General features: G+C 38.2%; 1 protein-coding gene and 2 pseudogenes across 1 annotated transcript; 1 reads left to right on the top strand and 2 right to left on the bottom strand.

Annotated features, from left to right (window-relative positions):
• The first annotated feature begins 1,094 nt into the window (after positions 1–1,094).
• On the top strand, positions 1,095–2,478 carry LOC123814332 (annotated as a pseudogene).
• Positions 2,479–18,979: 16,501 nt separating this feature from the next.
• On the bottom strand, positions 18,980–19,191 carry LOC123814534 (thymosin beta-4-like). Its single transcript, XM_045832417.1, has 2 exons — positions 19,179–19,191; positions 18,980–19,119 (listed from the first exon to the last, which is right to left on the bottom strand). Exons 1-2 carry the CDS (start codon positions 19,189–19,191, stop codon positions 18,980–18,982), a joined length of 153 nt encoding a protein of 50 aa, XP_045688373.1.
• A 2,745-nt stretch (positions 19,192–21,936) lies between these two features.
• Positions 21,937–22,435, bottom strand: LOC123814531 (annotated as a pseudogene).
• Positions 22,436–27,854: the final 5,419 nt, after the last annotated feature.

The raw sequence follows: 27,854 nt of genomic DNA on the forward strand, positions 1-27,854 counted from the left end.
GATAATGCAGAAAGGCATTTCCATTATCATAGAAAGTTCTTTGGGCCATGATATTTCAGAAACTTAGAGGACCAGTATGGCTGGAAGGTGATGCTGAGGAGAATGGCAAGAGGTGAGTTTGGGGGACGAAGGAGTTGTCAACATCATGAAGGGACTTTCTCTTTTTTCTCTCTCCTTATCTCTTTCTGACATTCACGCTCCATTTTATTCATAAAGTCTTCCCTGACTGGTCCTGCCCTGGCTGTGCTCTTTAGTTTCTCTCAACCAGAACACTTAGTTTATTTATATTGTTCATTGATCCCACGTGTAATTAAAATCATATGGTATTTGTCTTTCTCTGACTGGCTTATTTCACTTAGCACAATACTTTCCAGGTCTATGCATGCTGTCACAAAAGGTAAGGTTCACTTTTTAAGGATGAGTAGTATTCCATTGTGTAAATTTACCACAGCTTTTTTAATCCACTCATCTACTGATGGACACTGGGGCTGTTTCCAAATCTTGGCTATTGTAAATACTGCTGCAATGAACATAGGGGTACATATCATATGATTTCACTTATATGTAGAATCTAATGAACACAATAAATAAATTATTAACATACTCATAGATTTAGAGAACAGACTGACAGCTGTCAGAGGGAAGGGGCTCGGGGGGGCTGGGTGAAAAAGGTGAAGGGATTAAGCCAAAAAACACTCTCATAGACACAGACAGCAGTGTGGTGATTACCAAGGGAAAGGGGGGTGGGGGAGGAAGAACAGGGTAAAGGGGAGATATGTGATGATGGAAGGACACTTGACTTTGGGTGGTGAACACACAATACAATATACGGATGATGTTTTATAGAATTGTACATTTGAAACCTGTATAATTTAATTAACCAATGTCACCCCAATAAATTCAATAAAAAAATTTTTTAAGGAAAAGAAATGGGATGAAGAAAACATTTAGACTAGGTACCATATAATTTAGAATTTATGTATGTATCAGTTAGTACTCTTTTGGTTGCAAGTGACAGAAAACTCAACTCAAGTGAAGTTATTAAACAATAAAAGGAAGGACTTCTTTCCTCTTCAGACAAGATGGTGGCTGGCATGACTCTTGGTCAGCTGTATCTTTCTCGCCAAGATCTCACTTTCTTGGATGTTACCAAATTGATGCCACTTTCACATGAAGTTATCAGCAGACAAACCACAATTAAGATAGGTACAGTTGGTTGTGTAGCTCATGGGAAATCCACAGTTGTAAAAGCTACTTCTGGAGTTCACACTGTCAGGTTCAAAAGTGAACTAGAAAGAAATATTACAATCAAGCTTAGATATGCTAATGCTAAGATTTATAAACTTGATGACCCAAGCTGTCCTCAGTCAGAATGTTATAGATCCTGTGGAAGTAGTACACCTGATGAGTTTCCTACAGACATTCCAGGGACCAAAGGGAACTTCAAATTAGTCAGACATGTTTCCTTTTTTGCTTGTCCTGGCCGTGATATTTTGATGGCAACTACGCTGAATGGTGCAGCAGTGATGGATACAGCTCTTCTGTAGATAGTTTGGTAATGAGTCTTGTCTTCAGCCTCAGACTTCTGAACACCTGGCTACTATAGAAATAATAAAACTGAAGCATATTTTGATTCTACAAAATAAAATTGATTTGGTAAAAGAAAGCCAGGCTAAAGTACAGTGTGAACAGATCCTTGCATTTGTATAAGGTACAGTAGCAGAAGGTGTTCCTATTATTCCAATTTCTGCTCAGCTGAAATACAATATTGAAATTGTCTGTGAATACATAGTAAAGAAAATTCCAGTACCCCAAGAGATTTTACTTCAGAACCCCAATTTATTGTTATTAGATTTTTTGATGTCAATAAACCTGGCCGTGAAGTCGATGACCTTAAGGATGGTATAGCTGGTGGGAGTGTTCTAAAAGGAATGGTAAAGGTGGGCCAGGAGATAAAAGTCAGACCTGGTATTGTTTCCAAAGATAGTGAAGGAAAACTCATATGTAAACCAATCTTTTCCAAAATTGTATCACTGTTTGCAGAACATAATGATCTTCAGTATGCTGCTCCAGGAGGTCTTATCAGAGTTGGAACAAAAATCAATCCCACGTTGTGCCAGGCTGACAGAATGGTGGGGCAGGTACTTGGTGCAGTTGGAGCTTTACCTGAGATCTTCACAAAATTGAAAATCCATTTCCTGCTTAGACAGCTTTTAGGTGAACAAAAGGCAGCAAGGGTGCAAAAGTTGTCTAAGAATGAAGTGCCCATGGTGAACATAGGGTCCCTGTTGGCTAGAGGAAGAGTCAGTGCAGTCAAGATTGATTTGAGCAGAATCATTCTGACTAATCCTGTGTGCATAGAAGTAGGAGAAAAAAATTGCCCTTAGGTGAAGAGTTGAGAAATACTGGCATTTAATTGGTTGAGGTCAAATAAGAAGAGGAGTGACTATAAAGCCCACAGTAAATGATGACCGATGAATTTGGATTAAGTCAGATTTTCTGTTAATGACTTGAGAGTATATTTTCAAAGCAATCCTGGGGAGACATTTCACCTTAGTAGTTGTTACTCTCCTCATTTTGGTGATGGAAATATAACCTCCAGTAGTGAATTAGGGTCTACAATATGTGTAAAAATTGTTGGATTGAATCTACCAGAAATTGATCATGCCCAAATCATGTCTAATTTATATATCAGTGCAGGTTTGAAATGAAACTGTTTGCTACAACCATCTTTTGCTATAGCACATGTGCCACCAAACCTGTTTGAAATAAAATTTTTCTTCTTGTTTTCATAATTCATCTTTGAGAAGCTCCATGCTTGAAAGTATTGCTATATCAGTAAAAACTTGGAGATGCAAAATTATGAAGACTAGCCTCCCTTTCCTTAATATTTTATGTTGCTTTATCTTTGTAATTATGAGTAAAAAGAAATTAATAGGTTCAAATAAAATTATCCTTTAGAGCATAAAAAAACAAACAAAAATAAAAACAACAAAAAAGGAAATTTAGTGATTAGTGTAACTTAAAATTTTAGGGTATATCTTCCTTTTGGGGGGCTATAGCCAAAGGCTTCAATAATGTCATTGGGATTTGGTTGCTTTTCATTTCTCAGTTCTACTTTTCACTGAATTGGCTTTATTCATGAGCTCTTTCTATGTGATTTCTCCCCACCCTCCAAAAAGCTACAACTTCACATCCTCTCAGATTCAGAGCCAATGGAAAAATAGAATTTCTTCCCAGAAAATTTCAAGCAATTCTTGGAATTCACCTTTAGATGTTGAATTGGTCATACTCATTCTTGGACCAACACTGTGGTAAGCAGGATTCTGGATGCTGGGTGGTCAGATCTGGTCACATGTTCCATTCCCAAAACTGGGAGTAGAGCCCTGTCTCAATCAAGTGAACTCAGAATGGAGGAAGGAGCTCTTATAGGAAAATTGAGATATAACTTATCAGCAGGAGGGACACTGAGAGGCAAAAACAATCTATGACCACCATGACTTATGTAACTTTATGAAGTACTTCATAACTTGCAGATATTTCACCTATCTTTAAAACTGATCAAATTAGAGAGCAGACCAAATAAACAAAATCACAAATGAAAGAGGAGAGATTATAACTGTACCATAGAAATACAAAGGATTGTAAGAAATTACTATGAGCAAGTAACTATGTGCAAAGAAATGTGAAAACCTGGTAAAATGGAAAAATTTCTAGGAAAATATAATCTTCTAAACTGAATGAAGAAACAGCAGAAGCAGCCTGAACAGACCAATAACACTGGTGAAATTGAATAAAGAATCAAAAACTTCTGGCACACAAAAGCCCTGCACCAGATGGTTTCACAGAATAATTTTAAATAACATTTCAGGAAGAGCTAACCCCTATCCTTCACAGACTATTCCAAAAAATCCAAGAAGAAGGAAGACTCCCAAACTCTTTTTATAAAGCCAGCAACATCCTAATCCCGAAACTAGATAAAGACACAACAAAGAAGGAAAACTTCAGGCCAATATCACTGTTCAAAATAGATGCTAAAATTCTCAACAAAATATTGTCAAACTGCATCCAGCAATACATTAAAAATATCATACACCAGAATCAAGTGGCGTTCATCCCAGGGATGCAAGGATGGTACAATATTAGCAAATCAATAAATGTAATACATCACACAAAAGGAAAGACTAAAATCACATTATCATATCAATAGATGCAGAAAAAACATTTGATAAGGCACAGCACCCATTTATGATAAAAAAAACACTCAGCAAAGTGGGAGAAGAGGGAGCATACCTCAACATAATAAAGGCCATATAGGTGAAACCTACAGCCAACATCATACTCAAAAGGCAAAAACTAAAAACTTTCCCACTAAGGTCAGAAACAAGATAAGGATGTCTGCTTTCACCACTTCTATTCAACATAGTATTGGAAGTCCTAGCCACAGTGATCAGACAAGAAAAAGAAATAGAAGGCATCTAAATTGGAAAGGAGGAAACAAAACTGTCATAGTTTGCAGATGACATGATAGCGTACATAGAAAACCCTATAGACTCCACTGAAAAACTATTCAACCTAGTAAGTGAATTAGGTGAAACAGTGGGATACAACATCAATATTCAGAAATTGAAGGCATTTTGGTACACCAACAATGAAATACCAGAAACAAAAATCAGGAAAAAATCCCATTTGATATAGCAACAAGAATAAAGTACCTAGGAATAAACCTAACCAAGGAGGTAAAAGATGTGTACTCAGAAAACTACACAACAGTGAAGAAAGAAATTAAGGGAGACACAAACAAATGGAAGCCTATATGGTGTTAATGGATTAGAAGAATTAATGTCATCAAAATGACCATACTACCTAAAGCAATTTTTAGATTCAATGCAATCTCTATTAAAATACCAATGACATATTTCAAAGATATAGAAAAAACATTTCAAAAATTTATTTGGAGCCATAAATGACCCGGAATAGCTGCAGCAATTTTGAGAAAGAAGAACAAAGTAGGAGGGATCACCATACCTGACAACAAACTATATTACAAGGTCACAGTATTCAAAACAGTTTGGTACTGGCATAAGAACAGATGCATAGATCAATGGAACAGAATAGAGAGCCCAGTACTAAACCAAGTCTCTGTGGCCAATTAATATTGGAGAAAGTGGGTAGATGCATAAAATGGAGTAAAAACAGCCTCTTCAACAAATGATGTTGAGAGATCTGGATATCTACATGCAAAAAAAAAAAATGAAATTCAACCACCAACTTACACCATATACAAAAATAAACTCAAGATGGATAAAAGACTTAAATACTAGTCATGATAACATAAAAGTCCTAGAGGAGAACATAGGCAGCAAAATTTCATATTCCACACAGCAATATCTTCACTGATATGTCCCCTAGAACAAGGGACATAAAGGAAAGAATAAACGAATGGGATTTCATCAAAATAAAAAGCTTCTGCATGGCTAAAGAAAACAACAGCAAAATGAAACGGGAACCAACTGTATGGGACAATTTATTTGCCAATTATACCTCACACAGGGTTTGATATTCAAAATTTATAAACAACTCACATGACTTCACTCCAGGAAGACAAACAACCCAATTAAAAAATGGGCAAAGGACCTGAACAGACACTTCTCCAAGGAGGACATACAGAGGGCCCAAAGACATATGAAAGGATGCTCAGCATCACTAGCCATCAGAGAGATGCAAATTAAAACCACAGTGAGATAGCACTTCACACCTGTCAGAATGGCTATCATAAACCAACAACCAACAACAAATCAACAACCAACAAATACTGGCGATTTTGTGGAGAAAAGGAAACCCTAGTGCACTGTTGGTAGGAATGCAGGCTGGTGCAGCCACTGTGGAAAGCAGTATGGAATTTCCTCATAAAACTAAAAATGGAACTTTTGACCTGGCAATTCCATTGCTGGGATTATATCCTAAGAATCCTGAAACACTAATTCAAAACAACCTATGCACCCCAATGTTCATAGCAACACAATTTATAATAGCCAAGTGTTGGAAGCAACCAAGTGCCCATCAGAAATGAGTGGATAAAAAAACTGTGGTATATTTACATAATGGAATACTATGCAGCAGAAAGAAATAAGGAGCTCCTACCATTCATGACAGCATGGATGGATCTGGAGAGCATTATGCTAAGTGAAATAAGCCAGACAGTGAAGACAAACACCATATGATCTCACCTATAAGTGGAACCTAATCAACAAAACAAACAAACAAGCAAAATATAACTAGAAAACTGGAAATAAAGAACAAACTGACAGTAACCAGAGGGGACAGGGGAGGGCACAACCAGTGGGGGGGGCGGGGAACAGGAAGTGTCATCAAGGAACGTGTATAAAAGACACATGGACAGTGCCAAAGGGGGGTAGGATCAAGGTTGGGAGGTGGGGATGTGTGAGGTGGGGAAGTGGGGGGTGGGGAATGGAGACAACTGTACTTAAACAACAATAAAAAAAGAAAATTAATCAAATCAATCTAAATTTGGCACTGGCTTCACCTGATGGGCTAAAGTTAATGACCAACCTTAAAGTGTTCCTCCCCACCTTGAAGCATACACAAATTATGGAATCCAAGAATATTGAACCAAGAGGTTTGGCCTTGGTTCATCATGATACTTTGGAGATGTTCACTGTTTTTCCATTTGAACACGAGCAGATACAACTGAGTGCACCTACCTATATCCATACCACTAAGATTTTTACTGCAGATCATGAGGCTAAATGGTTTAGTGTTGAGAGGCCAGGCATCCATATTCATCTTCAGTGGTTTTGCATCTCCCAGGACAGAACGCATGGAATCAAGGTGATCTAAGGATTGTGTCTTGAGAAACATTGTACATTCAGAGCAATTGCTGCTTCATATTTTCTATACAGAATGTAGAATGTGGAAAGTTCTTTAGTTGGGGAGTATTGCTAAGGGAACTTGTCCAGAGAGTTTGTTTAGAAAGCACACACTCTATGTGTTATGTGAAGTGATGTGGGGCTCCTGAGGGATGCTGGTGCAGCCATTCGTTAAGGTGTGCTTAAGACTAGTGCTTCTTAAACTATATTGTGCACACTAATCACCAGGGAGCTTGTTAAAATGTGGATTTTAATTCAGCAGGCCTGGGTGGGTCCTTAGAGTTCTGTATTTCTAACAAGCTTCCAGGTGATACCAATGCTGCTGTTCCCAGGACTGCACTTTGAGGGCAAGATTTTAATTGAAAGTGGAGTTATGTAATTGAATGAGCTATGGTCAGAAATTGCACGTGAAGTGAAACACCAAAACACAAAACATAGCCAAGGCCTAACGAAAATTTAATCCAGAGGTTAAACAAATTAGAATCATCAAAGGTAATATAACTGGGAGCTCTGACTTTTCCAGGGAGAATCCCCAAGGCTCTGGTTCTCAGCCTTTTATTTTTGCCCCACATGGTGTATGTTTGATGTCAGTATGAAAAAAGGGGGTCATAGGTAAGGTCACAAGCCAGGTCCTATCAGTCTGTACCTGAAAAAGCCCAGCAAAGTTTCTTAAAAGAAACAACTCATTGTTTTCTCTGATTAACAAACCCACCTCTCAAAAGCTAGAAAATGGAACTTTGCAATATAGGATCACTGATTATCAACACAGGAGTTTCAAAAACCAAGATCTTGTCTTCCTCTGCTAAAAATCCTGGATAGTTCCCCACTCTTAAGGGACAAACAGACTTCTGAGCTTTGAGTTTAATTTCCTCCACATTCTGCCCTATACGTACATTTGCAACTCTATTATCAATATTCACACACTTTTAGTGCACATCACACCTGCCTTCAGGGTATTCCCTACTGTAGGTCTCTGCTCCAGTCTAGATGGAATGCCCTTCCCCCCACCCCCTTTTTTTGTTTTGTGCTTTTAGGGAGTAAGGAAGGGAGGGAGAGAAGAGAAACATCAGTGTTCAAGAGATACATCAATTAGTTGCCTCCCACGCACCCCCAACTGGGGACCTGGCCCACAACCCAGGCAAATGCCCTGACTGGGAATTGAGCAGGTGACCTTTTGGTTCACAGGCTGGCACTTAATGTACTGAACCATACCAGCCAGGGACCCTTTTTCTTATATATTTGTCAAAGACTAATCTAAACATAATAACAATGATGGTGCAACCCAAATCTATATTTAACTAGTTCATACTATTTGGTAGGCCAAAAAAAATTTACCAGAATGAATCCTCACTCCAACCCTGAACAATAACAAGTGTTATGATTGGCCATTTATTTGTTCAGGAAATATGTGCCCTAAAGTGTGCCAGACACTAAAAAACTAAGTAGACAAGTCTCTTCCTTCAGCAGGCTTACATTCCGGTTTTAAGAGACAATAAATAAGTAAACAAACATGCAATTGTTAGTGATAGGTGTTGTGAATAAAAATGAAGCAGAGTATGGAGATACTGATAAAGATAAATGTTAGAGCAAACACCTGAATAGAGATAACTATCTTTGAGAATAGCTGGAGGCAGAGAAAAAGCAAAAGGCACGTGTTTTTGCAAGGGAGAATGACTGAATAAGAGGGTGGTTGGAGTTGAGGCCAGAGAAGTGGAAGAGGTAGGGCTAAATCACAGAGGAGGTCTTTATAATTTAGTCTAAGAATTTTGTCTTTTCTTCTAAGTTAAATATAAAGTCATGAACATTTTTTAAAGACTCATGGACTATTGTCTTGAAAATTGATCACAAGGGAACAAGGGCAGAATCAGAGAGACCAGTAGGAGGCTGTTGCAAAGATCCAGGTGAGGCATGATGGAGGTTTGGTTCAAGGTAGTAGTAGTGGAGGTAGATAGAAGTGGTCAGATTCTGGATCTATTTAGAACATTCAGGACATAGAAGATGAGTGGGAGTGAGAGAATGAGAGGAAGTGAAGACAACTAAGTTTTCTGGCCTCTACAATTGCCAGGATGGAGTTGCTAATTGCTGCTACTTTATAAATTTAAAAAAAAAATTGAGGTTTAAGGAGGTTAAGTAATTCCTCCAAAGTCAACTGTCCAGTTGTCTGTTACATGTTTATCTGCAAAGACTGAGTGGTCGTTCCCCCTTTTTCCCATAACCTCAAGAAAATAGGTTTTGCTAACGTAAAGACAGCACTGAGGCTGGGAATGGACTATGAGATTTTAAGATTTTCACATGCCTTACTTTCTTGGAGCATCTAGCAAAGACAAGACTCAGGTTGGGATGGCTACAGGATGCCTGGGAGACAATCTAAGTAAGCACTAAGATCCTGGAATCAGCGTAGGAGTCCTGGGCTCCTTTGCTCTGGAGTATGGAGAGGGCTGTATGTGGCCCGACAAAGGATAACCCCAATTTAGCATAACCCCAATTCAGTTTCCCAGGACCAGTCACCTGCTATAGAGTTTGCGTAGTTCACTGCAATGAAGAAAGAATACCAAAAATAATGTTTGTCCACTTTGATGAGTGGGGGCACTGAGCCGTGTTTTATGAATGAATGAATGAATGAATGAATGAAAGAAATAGGGCAGGGATGTTCGCCATGGCATTGGTAATTAAAGGAAAACCTTACAGGGACCTAAATGTTTGACAACATGGGAATGGTTGATTAAATTATGGTATTTATATACATCTGTTTAGAAAGCTGGAACAGATCTGTATATATAGATGTGGAAAGGTGTTCACACATGTGAAATGAAAGGATCAGTTTACAGAATAGTATGTAGAGTAGGATTCTGTGTAAGTCAAACCATATGTATATAAATACATACACAAATATATGTAAGAAGAGGTGGTTGGAAGCAAATTCACACAATGTGAACAATGGGAACAATGCTTACCTGTGGCTAGTGAGGTTTATATAATTTAATTTATTTCCTGCTTTTCAGGATTAACCAAATTTTTTAAATGATCATGTCTCAATTATGTAATCAGAAAAAATGTTTTCTTAGAAAAAAGAAACTACTACCTAGAACTTTATAATTTTACCTTTATACTGTAAAACTGGTTTATCTAAAGCTAAATTTAAAATATTTATTAGACATTTTTCACCTTAGAAAATTTTTATTAAGTCTCCATTTTCATCAATTAAATGTTGAAAAAGTTAAATACATTAAGTGATGTCTATGCTAACCACTAAATACTCCAGTAAAAACACTAAGCTCCATTTACTCATTTTTAACATTCGTTAAATTTTCTTGCTAACAAAAATTAAGCAGTTATTTATTAAAACCACAATTGTTTCCACAGATAAAATGACATGAATTCCACTGATATTACTTTTTTTCTTTTTTTTTTTTTTTACTGAGGCAAATTTGAAACAACCAAAGGAAAAAGTACTATTCAATATCTGGGATTTTGTTACATTTATCACAGTGATTCATCTTCCCAGCTTGATTACAAAACTATATGACCTGCAAGTTACTTTTTTTAATACTTGAAATACAATGCCATGAACACTGCACTTATGGAATAACATTTCTAAATACATAGTTCTAGATAAGTAGATCAGGTCAAATCAGGTGAATTTGTTGAGTTCCAAGTGTTGTTGTGTTCTAGGCCATACTTAGGTGTTAGAAATGAGAAATCACTGTATTAGTTGAAAAGCAATTTCAAAGAATTAGATGACTGTTGACAATGAAATCAAGAAATGCACCATGCCTGTAAAATACTCAATAAGGAAATCAAGAACTCTGCCACACCTGTTCAATAAAAGAAGAGGTTTTATTTTTGTTTGTTCGAAAAAGCAGGAAGAGGAAGAAGGGGGATGAGAAGGAAGTAGATCATGAAACTGATACAAATTTACTGGAAATAGATGAAATAAAGAGAAGCAAACTTTAATTGGAAAGAAAAATTAGAACAATGATAAAGAAATGGAGCATAGGTCATGAGATATTAGAGGTGATAAAACAAGTTGGTTTAAAAAGAAAACATTTTGGGGTGGGTGAATAATTTTTAGACTTTGCCCTCTCTTTCAACCTTATATCCACTTAGTCATCAGGTTCTGCTATGGTGGAATCCTCAGCAAAACTGGAAGATATTAAAAAATGGTCTTCAAGCTACTTTCACTACCTGTACCTGGTTCTAATTAATTCCTCCAATCCTATCCCAAGTTCTTACTGTAGATTTTATTTCTAAATGGTTTTGTTATCAGTGAAAGATAAATCTCAACTTTAAATTTTATTTAGATTTTATTTCATCTCATGGAATTGTTTCCATTTTAATAAGGGATGCTAGCCTGAAAAAGCCTTCAAAACTCAAGTATCATCTTTAGCCTAACTTTGTTCCCTCTTGGGTTCAATGCCAGACCAGTGTTTCTAGTTGCCCACTGTAAATGTTTACCTGAATGTCCCATAGATCACTCAAATGCACCGCCTCAAAACTTTTTCCTCTTCCTGGATCCCACATCTTTCCTTTCCTTCATCCCTCACATTAAAAAAAATTATAGCTCCTTCTACTCAGCAAAGAGAAAGAAGGAGCTCCTACCCTTTATGACACCATGGCTGGAACTGGAGAGCATTATGCTAAGTGAAATAAGCCAGGTGGTGAAGGACAAATACCATATGATCTTACCTCTAACTGGAATATAGTCAACAAAAGAAGAAAGCAGACAAAATATAACCAGAGACATTGAAATTAAGAACAATCTAACACTAGCCAAATGGGAGGGTGGAGGAGACAGTGGGGAGAAGGGTTTTCAGGAGCTACTATAAAGGACACATGGACAAAACCAAGAGGGAGGGTAGAAGCAAGGGAGGGAGGTGGTTTGGCTGGGGTGGGGGAGAGTGGTAGGGGGAAAATGCAGACAACTGTAACTGAACAACAATAAAGTAATTTAAAAAATTTTACCTCCTAAAAAACCTCTGAAACCATTCCCCCTTCTCTGTTCACCCTGTTAAGGACTTAGTTAAGTCAATAATCATTTCTCATCTGGATTTGCAGTAGTTTCAAAATGGACTTTCTGCCTCCAAAACATCTTCCACTCGGTCGTCATTCTAAAATATACAATTGATAATGTCAGTTTCCTGTTTGAAATTTCTTCAGTGGCTCCTCACTACCTTTAAGATAAAAAAAAAGTACGTGCATATGGTATAAAAGGTACTTTGTGTGTGCTGGCTTCTGTCTACTCTTCTAATCTCTTTCTACCTCATTCTTTAAACATACTGCACCTAGTCATGCTGAGCTAATTGCTGTTTTTCAAACAAATCATGCTCTCTTACTTCTGGCTTTGTGGTCAAGCTGTTCCTCCAGCCTGAAATGACTCCCCTTTTTCTGTCTACATCTACCTGCATGCTGCTACTCACCTTGAAGACTCAGTTCATGTCTCCTTTTTTCTGAAGACTTTTCTGGCCAATTTAAGCAATAGATTCACATAGGCATTTATTCTATATGAGCACAATGTTTTATATACTTATTGCTACATAATAAATTATCCTAAAACTTAGTGACTTACAACAATAATAAACATTTATCTCTCATAGTTTCTATGGGTCAGGAATGTGAGAACCGTTTATCTAGGAAGTTCTGGCTAGGAGTTTCTCATGAGCTAGGGCTGCAGTCATCTGAAGGTTTGAGGAGGGCTAGAAGACCCACCTCCCATGGCTTACTCACAAGGCTGGCAAGTTGGTGCTGGATATTCCTGGAGGCCTCAGTTCCTTTTCTGTCAGCTTCACAACAGACCTACTTAGGAGTTTCGCTCTCTCTCTCTCCCTCTCTCTCTCTCTCTCTCTCCCTCCCTCCCTCTCTCTCTCTCTCTCTCTCTCTCTCTCTCTCTCTCTCTCTCTCTCTCTCTCTCCCTCTCTCTTTAAAAGCAATGAAAAAAAGAAGTCTTCAGGTGAAGATTAAAAAAAAAAGACAGGACTTCTGGTCAAGATGAAAGCATAGGTAGACATGCTTCGCCTCCTTGCACAACCATGAAAAGAATTACAACTAAATTTCAAAGTAGTACACACAACCGTCAGAAAATCAAAGTGTATGGAAGTCTGACAACCAAGAACTTAAAGAAGCAACATTCATCCAGACAGGAAGGAGGGGCAGAGATGGGGTGGAGAGACAAGGACATGCAGTGTGGTGCAGAGAGGCAGTGGTGATGGTAGAATGGGCACAGATGGTCCCACATTCACATGTGGTGGGAAAAAATCAGGAAGGATACTTGGGAGCCAGTGATCCGAACTTCAAACCAGACCACATAGCCCAGGGTTCCAGCGCTAGGAAGATAAATCCCATAACTTCTGGCTGTAAAAACCAGTGGAGGTTGGGGCAGCAGAAGAAACAGCAGGGTATTCAGGAAACTTCACTTAAAGGGTCTGTGTGATCCTAAAACATATGTAAACCCACCTACTCTGGGATTGAACACCATGGCAACAGCTGGAAGGGTGCCAGTTACATGTAGGGAGTGAGTGAAGTGACTGGAAATGAGGCAAGTGCCAGGCAAACACCCAGAAGCCAGGTAGTGGTACAGTCCCCTCTCTGAGCCCTCCCCGCACATGGAACCACAAAGCAGCAATGTGATGTGCCTGATCCTGAAAATTACCTAAGCCTCCACCCCACACAATTTACAGGTGCCTTTACAGGGAGTCAAAGCAGCTGTACGTAATACACAGAAACAAATGCAGTGAGGCTGCCAATGAGGAGACAGAGGAATATGGCCCAAATGAAAGAACAGAACAAAACCCCAGGAAAAGAACTAAATAAAATGGAGGTAGTCAACCTAAAGGTGCAGAATTCAAAACACTGGTGAACAGGATGCTCAGAGAATTCATTGAGTACAGCAACAACATAAAGGAAGAAATGAAGGTTACACAAGGTGAAATAAAGAAAAATCTACAAGGAACCAACAGTGAAGGGAAGGAAGCCAGGATTCATATCAACTATTTGAAACATAAGGAAGAGACAAACATTCAACCAAAACAGAAAGAAAAAACAAGAATTAAAAAAAACAAGGACAGTGTAAGAAGAGTCTGGGACATCTCCAAATGTGCCAACATCCAAATCATAGGAATGCCAGAAGGAGAAGAGGAAGAGCAAGAAATTGAAAACTTATTTGAAAAAATGAAGGAAAACTTCCCTAATTTGGCAAAGGAAATAGACATACAAGTCCAGGAAGCACAGAGAGTCCCAAGCAAGTTGGACCCAAAGAGTACCACATCAAGATACATCATAATTAAAATGCCAAAGGTTAAAGATAAAAGAGAGAACTTTAAAAGCAGCAAAAGCAGAGAATTGCCTTTAAAGGAGGTCCCATAAAACCATCAACTGATTTCTCAAAAGAAATTTTGCAGGCAAGAAGGAACTGACAAGAAGTATTCAACGTGATGAAAAGCAAGGACCTACAACCTAGAGCACTATATCCAGCAAAACTATCATGTAGAATGGAAAGACAGATAAAGTGCTTCCCACACAAGGTAAAGCTAAAGGAGTTCATCATCACCAAGCCATTATTACATGAAATGTTAAAAGGACTTATTTAAGGAATAAAGATCAAAACTATGAACATTAAAAAGGCAACAAATTCACAACCATCAACAACTGAATCTAACCCCCCCCCCCCCAAAACCTAAGCAAACAACTAGAACAGCAACAGAATCATAGGTATGGAGATAACTTGGAGGGTTATCAGCTAGGAGGGGGAAGGAGGAGAATGGAGAAAGGTGCAGGGATTAAAAAGTATAATTGGTAGCTACAAAATACACAGGGAGATGTTAAGAATACTATAGGAAATGGAGAAGGCAAAGAACTTATATGCATGACCCAAGGATATGAACTAAAAGGATGATTGCTGGAGGGAAGTGGGGTACTAGGTGGAGGGGGGTAAAGAGGGAAAACTTGGAACAACTGTAATAACATAATCAATAAAATACACAAAAACAAAGAGTCTTCATGAGATGACTGACCCCCCAAAGCAAGCAATCCAAGATACCAAAGCAGAAGTTATGAAACCTTTACAGCTACTCTTGGAAGTCACTTACTGTAATCTCCACCATACTCTGTTGTTCACATAGACTAGCCATGACTCACTGAGGCAGAGAACTTTATAAGGACATGAATAAAAAAAAGCAAGGATCATTGGGAGCCATCTTCAAGACTAACTATGGCATACAGAGTAACAAAAATATATCTTATCTCACTAGCTTTCTTTTAATGTTGGCTTAAGTCCTCACAGTCCATTTCCTAGAATAAGCAATCTCTTCTTCTGTATTTCTAATGTAGCTCTTGTGCTTTCAGGAACAGTCTCTCCTGTTCTTCTGCTGCAACCCAGCTCTTTCTCATCCTGTTGGATGTAGTTCCATTGGGCACCATTATCTTGCACAGATGATTGTCACCATTGTTTCTACTACTGACTTTGGGAAGTGCTTGTTATTACTCCAAGAAAGTGGAACAAGCTCAAGAGCACAATTTAGGTAAAGCTATGATTGTTAACAAGTCTTTTTATGCGGCCTGAGAAATATCAGAAAAGAAATATAATAGGGCAACTTATTAGCAGTAGCTATTATGAGAGATCCACAATCTAGACTTACCCTCAGAATGGCACAAAAAACTCTGTGACAACCAAATGATGTTCTCATGTCCTATGTTCTGCAAAAGACAAGGTGCAACACCATCTGTCATCAGTGCAATTCATAAGGTCTGGGATTTTCAGTCTTAACACCATAAGGCACACTATGGAATGATGGGCCAAGCATTCTCCTTTTCTAGTTCACAGTCTCTCTTCCAACACTGGCTAAAAAAAATAAGCCTGTGCACTCTCCCAGCATTCCTTTCCATCCAGTTCCATGACACTCACAAACAATTGATGAAAGGATAGTACTCCCAACTCTGCAAAGATATCCGGTAATGTATAAGCTTAGGACCATCTAAATCCACACTTAGGGAAAAATATTTCCATATCGAAATCATAATCTTTAGGGGCAGAAAACTACCAAAAGACATCTTATTAACAGCTTGAAGCATCTACATTTGTTTTACCTCAATTATTTCGAGCCTTTCCCAAGAACTAGACATGAGTGATTATTTCATATTTATATAGCCCAAGGGATCACTTCAAGGTGTCTCCCAGGGCTAAAAAAGAGTTAGTACTAAAGGGAAATTGGATCCTTGGCTTTTTAATGGCAGAGTTTCCAGCTGCTTTACTTAAGGTTAAGAAATAAAATCCTGGCTTCAGCCAGACTGTTTACATCACCTGCTGTAATTATTTCTTGGAAAGCACGTCTCCTCTTCATTAGAGAGTCCTGAGGTCAGTCAGTAAAAATAGGAGCTGAACAGGATATTAAAGAAATAAATGGTTCCTAGAATAGAAGATAATGTCAAGCAGATTGTCATGTGGAAACAGTGGGCTGCAGTGAAATGAAAAGAGATCTTTGGACTCAGGAAAATGCAGGTTCACTATGTTGTAGGTGCTTTTCCTGTGGTGAGGTAACTCAGACTTAATTTCTCTGAGCCTTACTTTCTTCACCTGTAAAGTGATGATAACAATCTCTACCTCACAGCATTGAGGATTAAATGAGAAAATGTATAATCAAGTTATGGCAGGCAGGTAGGCAGGCTATGCTCTAGGTACAGTACTGGATACTGGGAACAGAGTGCCGAACAGATAAAAATGAGTCACTGTTTCCACTGAGATTTCAGTCCAGAGGGAAGACAGGCATTAAACAAAGAACTACCTAATTACAATGGTAATGAATGCTAAAAAGAAGAAGCCTAAGGTATCACAAAAGGAGACCTGACCTAATTTAAGGTGGCAGGAAATGTGGCTTTGAGGTAGTGACACCAAAGGTGGGGAGTCTGGTTTAGGGGAGAACATGTCAGGTTTCAGTTGGAGCATTCTAGCCTCTTGGAAGGTGCCCAATAAATCAAGCTGCTATTATTATTATTGTTATTTATTCAACAAATATTTATTATCAACCACGTATAATGTATTACTTGGCATACTGAGGATACAATAAATATGTACACTTTAGTAAATAGCTTCACTTTTTGAGCTTTAGTAGGTTCATCTGTAAAATAGGGGTGTTAATAGTAGCTACTCCTGTAGTACTTTTTTGAAGATTCAGTAAAATGATGTATGTCATGTATTTAACAATGCTGTACATAGGGAGAAGATAATGTATGCTAAAATCTTGCTATTTTTAATTAGTCTAGACTAGAAATATAAATTACAGGGCCCAATGCAAAGTGAAAATGCAGGGCCCGTTGTTTAAAAATTATTAAGAATTTCAATACTGCCCTGGCTGGCATAGCTCAGTGGATTGAGCACAGGCTGTGAACCAGGCATCGGAAGTTCGATTCCCAGTCAGGGCACATGCCTAGGTTGCAGGCCATGGCCCCCAGCAACCGCACATTAATGTTTCTCTCTCTCTCTCTCTTTCTTTCTCTCTCCCTTCCCTCTCTAAAAATAAATAAAATCTTAAAAAAAAGATGGTAAATTAAAAAAAGAATTTCAATACTGCAACAGTGGAACATTAAACCAAGTGTGGGGCTCTGTGAGACTGCACAGTTACCACTCATGAAGACAGCCTTATCACTAATTATGTCATATATATGTATTTATATAGCTCACCTATTCAAAAAGGTTGAATTTTTCTGGGGGGCAAATTCCAGAACTCAATCTGTTGAATTTAGTTTATAAGGATAAAATATAAACATATTCAATATACCAATGGTTGATTGGTACTTACATTTTTCTCAACATTTTAATATGAAAAATTTTAAATAACAATATTAAGAGAATTTTATAGTGAACACAAGTATATGTACCACTTAGATTTACAATTAATATTTTATTATATTTGCTTTGTTATATATCTATTCACCTATATCCATTCCTCAAACCATCCATTAACTTATCTTGGTTTTGGTGCATTTCAGAGTAAATTCTAGACATCAATATCACTACCTAAGGTCCAATTTGTTTGTTTTTCTTTAGATGTAAAATTGACATATGGAGTAATATACGAATCTTAAGAGTAACTTCTGAGTTTCAACAAATGTGTATATCTCTGTAACACAAACTTCCAGAACATTACCATCACCCTAAAATGTTTGTTCATACTTTTTCCCAAACAATCCCCATCTCAACCTCCCCCAAAGACAACTACTGTTTTGATTTCTTTGTGTGTGTGTGTGCCTAAATTTTCAAAATGAGCTTTTATAAGTGCTTAGTTCAGTGTTTTCTTACATGGATGCATAGAAGATTCTGCAGTCTGTAAATTAAGAAACATAAGTCTAGGATACTCTGGTGCAATCAACAAATACTTATTGAATCAAAGAGTGAAACTAGGGATATCAGTTTATTGTTTTTCTTTAAAAGTTTCATTTGTTTTGTAAAAGTGATATACAATGCGTACTCCAGAAAAAAATGTAAATAATATGAAAAATACAGAAAGGAAATAATAGTCACCCATCATGGAGAAATAAACATTTTGAATACTTAGATGAAATTTCTCCCAGATAATTATTTATATACACATAGTGACCTATGTAGAAAATTTATAAAAAGGGCAAACACACATATAATATCTTTCTATCATTTAACAATATGCTATAGATATTTTCCTCATCAATAAATATAGGGTGGAATCATCATTTTTTTCAGGTTTTAAAACTTTATTTGCATATTTTAAAAATTGTTCATTCCAATAATTAAAATCATTTTAACAAAAAAAAATGGCACTCTGATTAAACTACATTTTACAGCCTTCAGGACACCTTGGACCAGTTTGGTTTTACCCTAGACTTCACTGTCATCCCACCCAGCTTCTTCCTTCACCAACATGCAAGTTCTTTTCCTTCCCTGACAGCTAGAGAGGCAGATGGGAGAGGCAGGTGCGGCCTTCATTGTCAGTAGTTCCAATGTGAAAAGGGGCAGCACAGCCATTTAAACTGATCCAACCTCTTTCCAAAGTTAAACAGCTAAAATAAATAAAATAAGAAAGCAATGCTTGTGGAATGTACAGTGCATATTGGCAGTGCAGGCCTCATTATGATTCGCCTGCTTGCTTCTCCTCTTCAATCGTTTCTTCAGAAGGCAGTGGATTTTTCTCTTGCTTTTCAGTCTTCCTAAATTTCGATTTATTGAATTTCTCAATCTTGGCCATATTGGGTTTATCAGACATGGCTGCTGAGGAAACAGAGGGAGGCGCACAAACGAGAGAAGAGTTCAATCTGCTCAGTGACCACCAGGAATCATCATTTTTAATGGCCACACTAGATGGACATGCCATTCTTTAATTAACTAGCTACCTACACATGAACACTTAATAGTCTTTCCAAATTTTCAATATTAACTGAAATATCGCAATGAACTTCCTTGTACATATATCTTTCTCTGAAGTGTATAATTGCTTCCTTAGAATAAATTGTTAGGGTTGAGATGACTGGGTTACAACCTGAGTATATGTTACATGCTGCTTTATGACACCAAAATGTCCTCCAAAAAGGAGGCACTAGTTTATATCCACTTGCTGGCTAAGTTTTAAGTTCTCTTTTTTAAGATTTTATTTATTTATTTTTAGAGAGGGAAGGGAGGGAGAAAGAGAGAGAAGAAAAACATCAATGTGCGGTTGCTGGGAGCCGTGGCCTGCAACCCAAGCATGTGCCCTGACTGGGAATCGAACCTGCGATGCTTTGGTTCGTGACCTGTGCTCAATCCACTGAGCTGTGCCAGCCAGGGCTAAGTTTTAAGTTCTTAAGAGTAGAAAATAAATGCTAGTTTGATCCTTTTTTCCTTTAGGATAGAAAAGGTAGAAACACACGAAATGCTAACATGCCTAGATTTAAACCAGCAAGCATGTGTGAATATATACAGACATACCCCTAAAAGCACTGCAAATCAATTCAGTTGAACTCAATTCCATAAACAATCATTAAGTACATACTATATGCAAAGATAAGGCTAGTTTCTTGAGCAAAAATATGAGAAGTTATGAACTCAATATTCATAATACTCATACTGTAGTAGGACAATTTCCTTGGCTACAGAGATTTATCTTTGCTTAGGCCTGCATGATGAGAAAGGACCCTAAGTGTTTACTACTAAAAGGGCACTGACTCCTACATTAAATCTGGTAAAACTTGAAAGATATAAATGAAGTCTTTCTCCCTCCCTTGTTCCCCAGATGTACTCCCACCTATTGTTCCCTTCTCCACAGGTTATCACTGTTACTGATTTCTTGTATATCTTTCCAGAAAATGCTCTGCATATAGGTATACGGGCATGTGCTTAAGCAGGCAAAAACATTAATTGTCCACTCATTGCTTACTCATTCAAGCAGATTTTAAAATACAATAGTATTATACTTACACATGATTTTGCAAATTACTCTTAAAATTATACCTTGGAAATTGTTTCATTATATAGTCATATAGAGTTGCTTCATTTATTTATTTTTTTAAAGATTTTATTTATTTATTTTTAGAAAGGGAAGGGAGGGAGATAGAGAGAGAAAGAAACATCAATGTGTGGTTGCTGGGGGTCATGGCCTGCAACCCAAGCATGTACCCTGACTGGGAATCAAACCTGCGACACTTTGGTTCGCAGCCCGTGCTCAATCCACTGAGCTATGCCAGCCAGGAATGCTTCATTTATTTTTTAACTTGGAGATCGTTTCATAGCCCACTCTTAGGGAGCTGCTTCATTCTTTTATTTTTATCATCTACACAATTTTCCATTGCAATGAATATTGCATGCAATATTGATTGACCCCTAAGTTGGTTCCAATATTTTGCTAATACAATCCTGCAAAAACACCCTTCTAGATAGTGACATTATTTTGGAATAAGAAATGACTGTATAAAGGTAGTAATGGTTGGTTTCGAATCAAGTTAGTAAGTACTTGGTAGAGACATTTCTTGAGTAATAGATGAATATTAAAAGTACAAAGCATGTATGAGAGTATACAAGGGGGGATGCCCCCAAAATGAATTGTCTTCTGGAGGGCAGGTCCCTTGAAATACAGGCTTCCTCCACTAGGTGAGTGTTTAGGGACTCATCTGTATCAGTGTACCACCTGGCATTGTTGTGAGAAGCTGTGTTGGGCTTCAGTGAGTTTTTTTAAGGCTCTTTCAACACCTTTGTCCATTCCATGATGGGTGATTTAGACGTGCAGCTGCCCACACAGCACTGAGTATTCAGCAGTTTTTGACCAAAAAATGGTGTGACCCCTGTGCCCCACTCCCCTCCATTCACCTGATCTTACGCTGAGTGACTTTTTTTGTTTACTGGGATAAAAAAGTACCCAAAGGGAAAGATTTTGCTGATGTGGATGAAGTGAAACAAAACAACACAAAGGCAGAAGCACTAAAAGATATCAAAATTGACCAGTTCAGAAACCATTTAAAACAATGGGAAAAAAGTCTTGATGGGTGTATTGCATCAAATGAAGAGTACTTTGAAGGTGACTGAAGTTTAAACACATAAGAATAAATACACAATTTTTAATAAATAAATTCCAGGGTTTGTTTGGGTCCCCCCTCACATGCTGTGTCTGAGATATATTCCTCCAAATGACAGAAAACCATAAAAGCCAACAGGAAATCTCCACCCACTTAGCCAGACTACTTAGGAGGAATAAATAGATAGGCCTTATTCAGTGTTTTCTAGGTCCACAATGGAGCTTTGTCACATTAATAGCGAAAACTTATTGTCAGTCCATGCCTCGGCACTAAGAACTTCCTCTAAAAATATTCATCTGTCACACAAATAATTCATCAAAAGGCCATTGGACACACAAGCAGAGGAACAGATATCCTTTCACCCTTCCCATTGATTTTTTTAGACTTCATTTTGAAATAATTACACTTAGAAAAAAGTTTCAAGAATAGTACAGAAGACTCCCACACACTCTTTATTCAAATTTACTATTTTTTAACAGTAGCCACATTTCTTCTCCCTTTCTTCCTTTCTCTCTCTGTCTCTTTCATTTTATATGTGTGTGTATTTTTTTATTTCAAGTTTTTAATTAAAGCTGTGTATAAGATTACATTATTCCTGCATTTTCTCAATTGTTTCTTCCTTGTATTTGCCCTTTTCCTTTCCTACTTGGCGATATTTGGGCTTTACGTTCAAGGATCTTTTTGCAGTCTTTGTCCAGTTTTAGTCTAGTGATAACCACCTTGCTGGGGTGAATGCCCATGTGAATGGTTGTACCATTAGCTTTCTCCTGCTGCACTCATTCTATGTAGATGACATATTTCTTCCTGTAAACCTGGACTAATTTGACAATTTGCTGCCCTTTGTAATGTCCTCACACAACCTGAACTTCATCATCCTTTCGGATGGGCATGGATCAAACATTGTACTTCTGTCTCAGCTTTTTGGAAAGAGGAGAAGACATAATCTTCCTGCAAATGTAGGAAGGTGCATTGAAATGCCTTTTATGGTTCTTGCTCTGGTCAGAATTCACAAAGGGATTGAACTTCATTTTGACTGCTGGCACCTCAGCGATGGCTGCAAAAGGGTTATGTATTTTATTTTTAAAAAATTGTGTATTCTTTTTTATTTTTTAGAATATACTTTATTGATTATGCTATTACAGTTGTCCCATTCCCCCTTCTTTTTTCCCTCAACCTTGCACCCCATCACCCACTCACATTCCCCACCCCCTTAGTTCATGTCCACGGGTTGCACATATAAGTTCTTTGGCTTTGACATTTTCTATACTATTCTTAACTTCATCCTGTCTATTTTGTACCTACTATTTATGTTCCTTATTCCCTCTACCTTTTCTCCCTTTCTCCCCCCATCCGATCCCCACTAATGACCCTCCATGCGATTTCCATTTCTGTGATTCTGTTCCTGTTCTGATTGTTTGCTTAGTTCGTTGTTTTTTTTTTTTTTTAGGTTCCATGGTTGATAGTTGTGAGTTTGTTGTCCTTTTACTGTTCTTGGGTTTTGTTTTGTTTTTGTTTTTTTGTTCTTGGTTTTTTATCTTTCTCTTTTCCTTAGATAAGTCCCTTTAACATTTCATATAATAAGAGCTTGGTGACGGTGAACTCTTTTAAATTGAGCTTATCTGGGAAACAATTCACCTGCCTTTTCATTCTAAATGATAGCTTTGCTGCATAGAGCAATCTTGGATGCAGATCCTTGCCTTTCATGACTTTGAATACTTCTTTTCAGCACCTTCTTGCTTGTAAGGTTTCTTTTGAGAAATCAGCTGAGAGTCTCATGGAAACTCCTTTGTAGGTAACCATCTCCTCATCTCTTGCTGCTTCTAGGATTCTCTACTTCATTTTTACCTTGACTAATGTAATTATGATGTGCCTTGGTGTGTGCTTCCTTGGGTCCAAGTTCTTTGGGACTCTCTGAGCATCCTGGACTTCCTGGAAGTCTATTTCCTTTGCCAGATTAAGGAAGTTCTCCATTATTTTTTTCAAATAAGTTTTCAATTTCTTATTCCTCCTCTTCTCCATCTGGCACTCCTATGATTTGGATGTTGGAATGTTTAAAGTTGTCCTGGAGGTTCCTAAGCCTCTCCTCATATTTTTGAGTTCTTACTTCTTCATTGTGTTCTAGCTGAATGTTTATTTCTTCCTTCTTGTCCAAAACTTTGATTTGAGTCCCAGTTTCCTTCCTGTCACTGTTGGTTCCCTGTGCATTTTCCTTTATTTCACTTTTCATAGCCTTCACTTTTTCCTCTATTTTGTGACCATTCTCAACCATTTCTGTGAGCATCCTGATTACCAGTGTTTTGAAGTGTGCATCTGATAGGTTGGCTATCTCTTCATTGCTTAGTTGTATTTTTCCTGGAGCTTTGATGTGTTCTTTCATTTGTGCCATTTTTTTTTGTCACCGCTCACCTGTTTTGTAGTAAGGGGTGGAGCCTTAGGTATTTGCCAGGATGGGGCAACCCACATTGCTGCACTGTGGCTCTGTATGTGGGGGAGGGTTTCAAGAGGGAACAGTGCTGCTTGCTCTGCTATGGACAGGCTTTCTCCACTTCCTTCACTACCCACAAGCAAATTGGGCTCTTCTGGTGCTGATTCCTGGGTGAGTGAGTTTGTGTACATTCTTGTACCCAACGAGACCTGTGGGTCTCTCCAAAGAATCCTCCTGTGAGGTTGGGAGTTTCTCCCACTGCTGCAACCCCAACAGGATTTTTTAGTCAGAGGTTTTGAGGCTTTCTTTCCCATGCTGGAATCCTGGGTTGCATGATCTGTCTCACTCCCCAGTTGTTCCTCCCTGTTTATCCACACACAAATGTGGGACTTCCCAGTCCACCCGTTATCACCTCACCTGGTCCAAGAGCCACTGCCTTGCTTGCTCCAGTCCTCCAGCTGCCACCTTGCTGCAAATCCTCTCTGCCCCAGCTGCCCTTCTCTGCCCTTCCTGTCCATCTGGATGAATGTTTCTTCTTTAACTCCTTGGTTGTCAGACTTCCATACAGTTCAATTTTCTGGCAGTTCTGGTTGTTTTTTTGTTTTTAAAGTTTTTGTTGACTTGTGGCCAAGATGGAGGTGTAGGTAGACGCACTGCACCTTCTCGCACAACCAAAAGAAGGACAACAACAATTTAAAAACAAAAAAACACCCAGAAATGATAGAAAACCAAACTGTATGGAAGTCTGACAACCAAGGAGTTGAAGAAGACACACTCATCCAGATGGATAGGAGGGGCAAAGATGGGCAGCCAGGAGGAGAGGACTCATAGCAAGGCAGTGGCTGGAGAACTGGGGTGGGCTAGGCAGCAGCTGGGGGACCCAACAAGGTGGTGGATGGTGGAGCAGACAGTCCCACATTCACTCACAGATATGGGAGAAACAACTGGGGAGCGGTATGAAATGTGCAACTCAGGGCTGGAGCTTGGCAAATAAAGCTTGAAATTTCTGATTGAAAACATCTATGGGGTTTGAGGCAGTAGTGGGAGAAACTCCCAGCCTCACAGGAGAGTTCGTTGGAGAGACCCACAGGGTCCTAGAACATACACAAACCCACCCATGTGGGAATCAGCACCAGAAGGGCACAATTTGCTTTTGTGAAGCAGAGGAAGTGACTGAAATTTGGCAGAGAGTGGACCAAGCACCATTGTTCCCTCTCAGACCGCTCCCCCATAAACAGTGTCACAACCCAGCAACTAGGTTGCCCCACCCTGGTGAACACCTAAGGCTCCGCCCCTCACTATGTAACAGGTGCATCAAGACAATAAAAAAATGGCCCAAATGAAAGAATAGATTGAAGCTCCAGAAAAAATATAACTAAGCAACGAAGAGATAGCCAACTTATCAGATGCACACTTCAAAACACTGGTAATCAGGATGCTCGCAGCATTGGTTGAGTTTAGTCACAAATTAGATTTAAAAAATGAAGGCTATGCTAAGTGAAATAAAGGAAAATGCACAGGGAACCAATAGTGATGGGAAGGAAACTAGCACTCAGATCAATGCTGTGGACCAGAAAGAAGAAAGAAAACTCCAACCAGAAAAAAATGAAGAAACAAGAATTTTTAAAAAATGAGGACAAGCTTAGGAACGTTCCAAGACGTCTTTAAACACTCCAACATCCAAATTATAGGGGTACCAGAAGAAGAGGTAGAGAACAAGTGGAAAACTTACTTGAACAAATAATAAAGAACTTCCCCATTCTGGCAAAGAAATAGACTTCCAGGAAGTCCAGGATGCTCAGAGAGTTCCAAAGAAGTTGGACCCAAGGAGGAACACATCAAGGAACATCATAATTACATTAGTCAAGGTAAAAATGAAGTAGAGAATCCTAGAAGCAGCAAGAGATGAGGAGACGGTTACCTACAAAGGAGTTCCCATCAGATGGTCAGCTGATTTCTCAAAAGAGACCTTGCAGGCAAGAAGGAGCTGGAAAGAAGTATTCCAAGTCATGAAAGGCAAGGACCTACATCCAAGATTGTTCTATCCAGCAAAGCTTTCATTTAGAATGGAACGGGAGACAAAGTGCTTCTCAGATAAGGTCAAGTTAAAGGAGTTCATCATCACCAAGCCCTGATTATATGAAATGTTAAAGAGATTTATCTAAAAAAAAGAAGATAAAAATATGAATAGTAAAATGACAAACTCACAGCTATTAACAACCACACCTAAAACAAAACCAAAAGGAAACTAAGCAAACAACTAGAACAGGAACAGAACCACAGAAATGAAGATCACATGGAAGGTTATCACTGAGGGAGTGGGAGGGTGAGAGAGAGGGAAAAGGTACAGAGAATAAGTAGCATAGATGGTAGGTAGAAAATAGACAGGGGGAGAGTAAGAATAGTATGGGAAATGTAGAAGCCAAAGAACTTATATGTATGAACCATGGACATGAACTAAAATGGGGGAATGTGGGTGGGAGGGGGTGTGCAGTGTGGCGGGGAGTGAAGGGGGAAAATGGGACAACTGTAATAGAATAATCAATAAAATATATTAAAAATTGAAAAAATAGAAATAAAATTAAAGTTATTGTTGTCCTTTTGGTTGTGCAAAGAGGCACTGTATATCTACCTATGCCTCCATCTTGGCTGGAAGTCTGTGTGTTTGTTTGTATACATATATAATTTTATATATAATTATGTATATGTAATATTTATATTTAATATATTGGGTCAGCCAAATAGTCCATATGTTTTTTTATAAAATAAAAGACATTTTGTATTTTTTCTAATAACTTGATTTATTGGATATTTTGAGTATTTTGGCTATCTCCCGTGTCTATAATATTGACTATTCTCAATTAATGTCTCTAGTTGATCGCTATCAACTTCAACTTGTGTACCAGACTGTGGAGCATCATCCAGCAAGAAATCTCCAGCATGAGACTTTGCAAACCACTGTTGACATGTTTCATCAGTCACAGCACCTTCCCCATAAACAGCACAAAGTCTTTTTTGTGTTGTAGTTGCATTTTTACCTTTCTTGAAACAATAAAGCATAATATGCCAAAAATGTTGCTTATTTTCTTCTATCTTCAATACTTAAAATGGCTACAGAAAAGCTCACCAATTTTGATAAATTTTTTTTAAAATGCACGCTGATCTGACAGCTGTCATAATACAATCTAACAAAAAAATTTTTGAATGGCGTTAAAGACAACTAAGTACTACTAGAGCCATCTTATGGAAAAAAACAAATGAACCTTTTGGCCAAACTGATATAATATATAAGTTTTTTTTCCTGAATTATTTGAAAGTAGGTTACATATATAATGTCTCTATAGCCCTTGGTACTTCAGTATATATTTCTAAAAAACAAGGGTGTCCCATTGATATGGAGGGAAAGACTGACCTCGCTACTTCCAAACTATCCTTTCAGGGATTGTGGACTTTAACAGCTAGAAAGAACCAGAAGGTACCTAGTTTAACCTCTTTTTTTTACACATAGGGAAACCCAGAGTTAGTAAATGAGTCATCCAAGGTCACATTGGGAAAATATCTCCTCTTCTGGCACTCAACAAGGTATTAGGGATCATTTGGCCCAAACCGTTCAATAAATTTTACAAATGAGGACAGTATGGTGCAGAGAAAGTATATGATTTGTCTAAGGCTACATAGGAAGTCACTGCCTGGATTTCATAGGAAGCTATATATCTTTGCTAAGAGGCTCAAGTAGAAGACTAATTTTCTTGAATGCACACTCAGTGAATAAGCTAAGTGAATAGATAATGTTTTTGCCTGCCCAGCAATCCTTCCCCCTTCTTCTTGCAAGAGCTCTGGGAAAACATCCCTCCTCCATTGGATACAGAATTAATGGGACTGTTCCTCAAAGTGCCTCATCCTTGTGGCCATGAAATGTGCATGTAACCCAACCTAGGTCAATGATCTCTGGGGTATTTGAGTTTTGAGTATAGGGTCTCAAGGACTGAAAAATTGTGATCTGATTCCTTCTAAAGGTGATGCCCTGAAGAGGGTGG

This window comes from Phyllostomus hastatus, unplaced genomic scaffold (genome assembly GCF_019186645.2).
Source record: "Phyllostomus hastatus isolate PE091 unplaced genomic scaffold, TTU_PhHast_1.1 phas_contig_16, whole genome shotgun sequence".
Lineage (NCBI taxonomy): Eukaryota > Metazoa > Chordata > Mammalia > Chiroptera > Phyllostomidae > Phyllostomus > Phyllostomus hastatus.